The 2,478-nt window shown below is 47.1% G+C and overlaps 1 protein-coding gene across 1 annotated transcript in view; it reads right to left on the bottom strand.

The window, feature by feature from the left end:
- Positions 1-2,478, bottom strand: part of WDR77 (WD repeat domain 77) — a 40,764-nt gene that overhangs the window by 28,884 nt on the left and 9,402 nt on the right. The window contains exons 5-8 of the mRNA XM_012659011.1: positions 1,989-2,060; positions 1,351-1,459; positions 757-825; positions 7-136 (exon numbers count right to left, since the gene is read on the bottom strand). Coding sequence (XP_012514465.1) covers positions 7-136; positions 757-825; positions 1,351-1,459; positions 1,989-2,060 — 380 coding nt within the window. The remainder of the gene's footprint in view (positions 1-6; positions 137-756; positions 826-1,350; positions 1,460-1,988; positions 2,061-2,478) is intronic.

Below are 2,478 nucleotides of genomic sequence, written 5' to 3' on the forward strand. Positions count from 1 at the left end.
AGGGGCTGGGAGGGGTTCTGTGGGCACAATATGGTGAATGACCTGATGGTCCCAGCCCACTGTGGTAAGGAGAGAGTGATTGAGCGGGGACCACGTAGCATCTCTCACAAAGTCTCTGTGGGCTCGGCTTCTAAACCTAGAAAAAAGAAAAAAAAAGTTGAGGCATGGTAAAGATAAGAAGAAAAAGCAGACCTGGAAAAGAAAGAACCCAGCACATCCACGGCACATTTTTTGTGTGTGTTACACACATTTCACCATCTGTGTAGCAATGCAGCTATCCGCAGGGGATGGCAGCAATCATCTGATCTGGTCCTCTATTTTCACAGAGGAAGAAACGGTGGATGGAGCGAGGTAGTGCTACGGGCCAGCATCAGGCAGCAAACCATGGCAAAGAGGGGAGTACAATTCAGGTTCTTCCTTCTGGTGCCTTTTACCCCATGGCAGGTTGCATTTCACATATGCAGCTCTTATGTGGAAAGGGCAGACTGTCCCCTTGTGGGAGGGCTGGAATGCTAGACTTAGAAATTCCCCCCATATTCCTCCTCTACCAGGGACACAGCTGGTTGTGAATCAGCCCCAGGAACAGAGTGCTGGTCTCAGTCAACTGTCTGCCTGCTTCCATCACCCAGGCCCTTCAGGTACAGATGGAGAATTCTCTCCAAAGAGACAACACATTTTTCTGAAAAGAAAAAAGATTTGCCTGCCTGCTGCTCCCCCTGCCTGATTCCCAGTCACAGGATTTTACTTCATACTTACACCTCAGAAAGGTTTGAGTCCAGCACAGCAAGTGAGCAGTCTTCACTGAGAGAGGCCAGGAAGGGAATACTAGGAGAGGGAGACAGCACTGTGAAAGGTAAAGCCCACGGATCCCAAGACATAATCTTAACTGGCCCAGCCCCACCCCCACTGTACACTGACCCAGAGAAGGCGGCCTGACCCCCGCTTTTGGCTAAGCCTAGCTACCACTCAAGTCTATGTTACAGGTTCCAAGGAAAGATGAAGGAAATGAAGCAAAGCCAAGTTGACAATCATCCTGGCAACAAACTACCCCATCTGGTCTCTCTACAGCTTCAGCAGTAACCCAGAAACACACGCTCTTCCAACCTCATAGTCCTAGAAGCCCACAATATTAATCATTTTGGGTGTTGAGCAGGAATGCAAACAGAGTTTAGCTATTTTCAGAGACTGTACAACCTGAAAAAGGAGTAGGGTCTTTGACATTCTGAAACCTCAGCTAGAACACCATCTGCTTTAAGGAAGTACCTAATCAGCTAATACTTTACCAACATACTCATCCCCCCTTGCTGTTCCCATTCATATTCACCAGGCCCCTGATGAAAAAAACAGTACCTGTGTGGGGAGAACACCAGCCCAGTAACACACTGGGAGTGTACAGCTGAGCTGAGGGCACAGCTTGTACTCTTGGTATCCACAAGGGAGACAGTCCCATTCTCGTCACCTACAGAAAAAAGAAGGAGAGTGTCACACTGGTAAAGAGCATGGGCTTTGGTGTTAGCTAGACCTGGATTTCAATCCCACTTCCACAAGAGTGGACAAATTAACCACTCTGAGCATCCGTTTCCTCTTCTGCAAAGTAGGAATGGTAAGTCACTGGATGGTTGTATAAATCAAATTAACGGGTGAAGCAGTTATTATTTTAACCACAAACTATGTCACCCATATGCATGGCCTCATCACCATGATAGCTCCACACCTACCCACAGTAGAACAGAATTTCCTATACAGCAATCCACTTGCTTTGTGGCTCGGTGACTTGTAGCCATACCCAGAATACGGGAGCTATAATAATGAATCAGGAATTGAATCCACTGGGGAAAAAAACATCATGTTCTTTAAACTTAAACTAAAACTACTTTGGGATCATCCCACCTCTCCAGCCCTCCATTAACACAATTCATGAAGTTAGCTCTTTCTCTCTTATCATCCCCCTTCCTGGAGTCGATGTGAAGTCTGACACGCTGTCTTACCAAAGACAAAGACTTCACTTTGCTGAGGATGCCAAGCCAGGGAAGTAGGAAGGTAGCCAGAGGCATTGCAGCCTGCAAAGGAGAAAAGAGAGGTCTGGAACAAAACTCAGAGCCCAGAAGAAGCAGCTTCTCAAACAAGGTCACTCTAAATCCCAGAAGCACCTCCACTTGGTTTCCCAAACCCTGCTAAGGCAGTAATGTCCTTATCCTTGAGCCTCATAGCCTACATTTATACACTGGCCTGCTGCCCTTCCTGGATATGAGTCACAGGCAAATCTCAAGAACAAAGGATGAAGATAACAACTGTGGCCCCTTTGTCCACCCATCTAACAAAGTAAATCTCCCACCTGGGAACTGGCCCTTTTATTGCAGAGAATGGAGTTAGGAGAGCTTCAGTGGGAAAGAAGGAGATTATGTCACTTATGTCACAGTGACTAGACTGGCCATCTGGCAACTTTGATTTGACTCTGGCCAAAGAAAGCCTCTTCCA

Source organism: Propithecus coquereli, unplaced genomic scaffold, assembly GCF_000956105.1.
Source record: "Propithecus coquereli isolate 6110/MARCELLA unplaced genomic scaffold, Pcoq_1.0 Scaffold595, whole genome shotgun sequence".
Taxonomy (NCBI): Eukaryota; Metazoa; Chordata; class Mammalia; order Primates; family Indriidae; genus Propithecus; species Propithecus coquereli.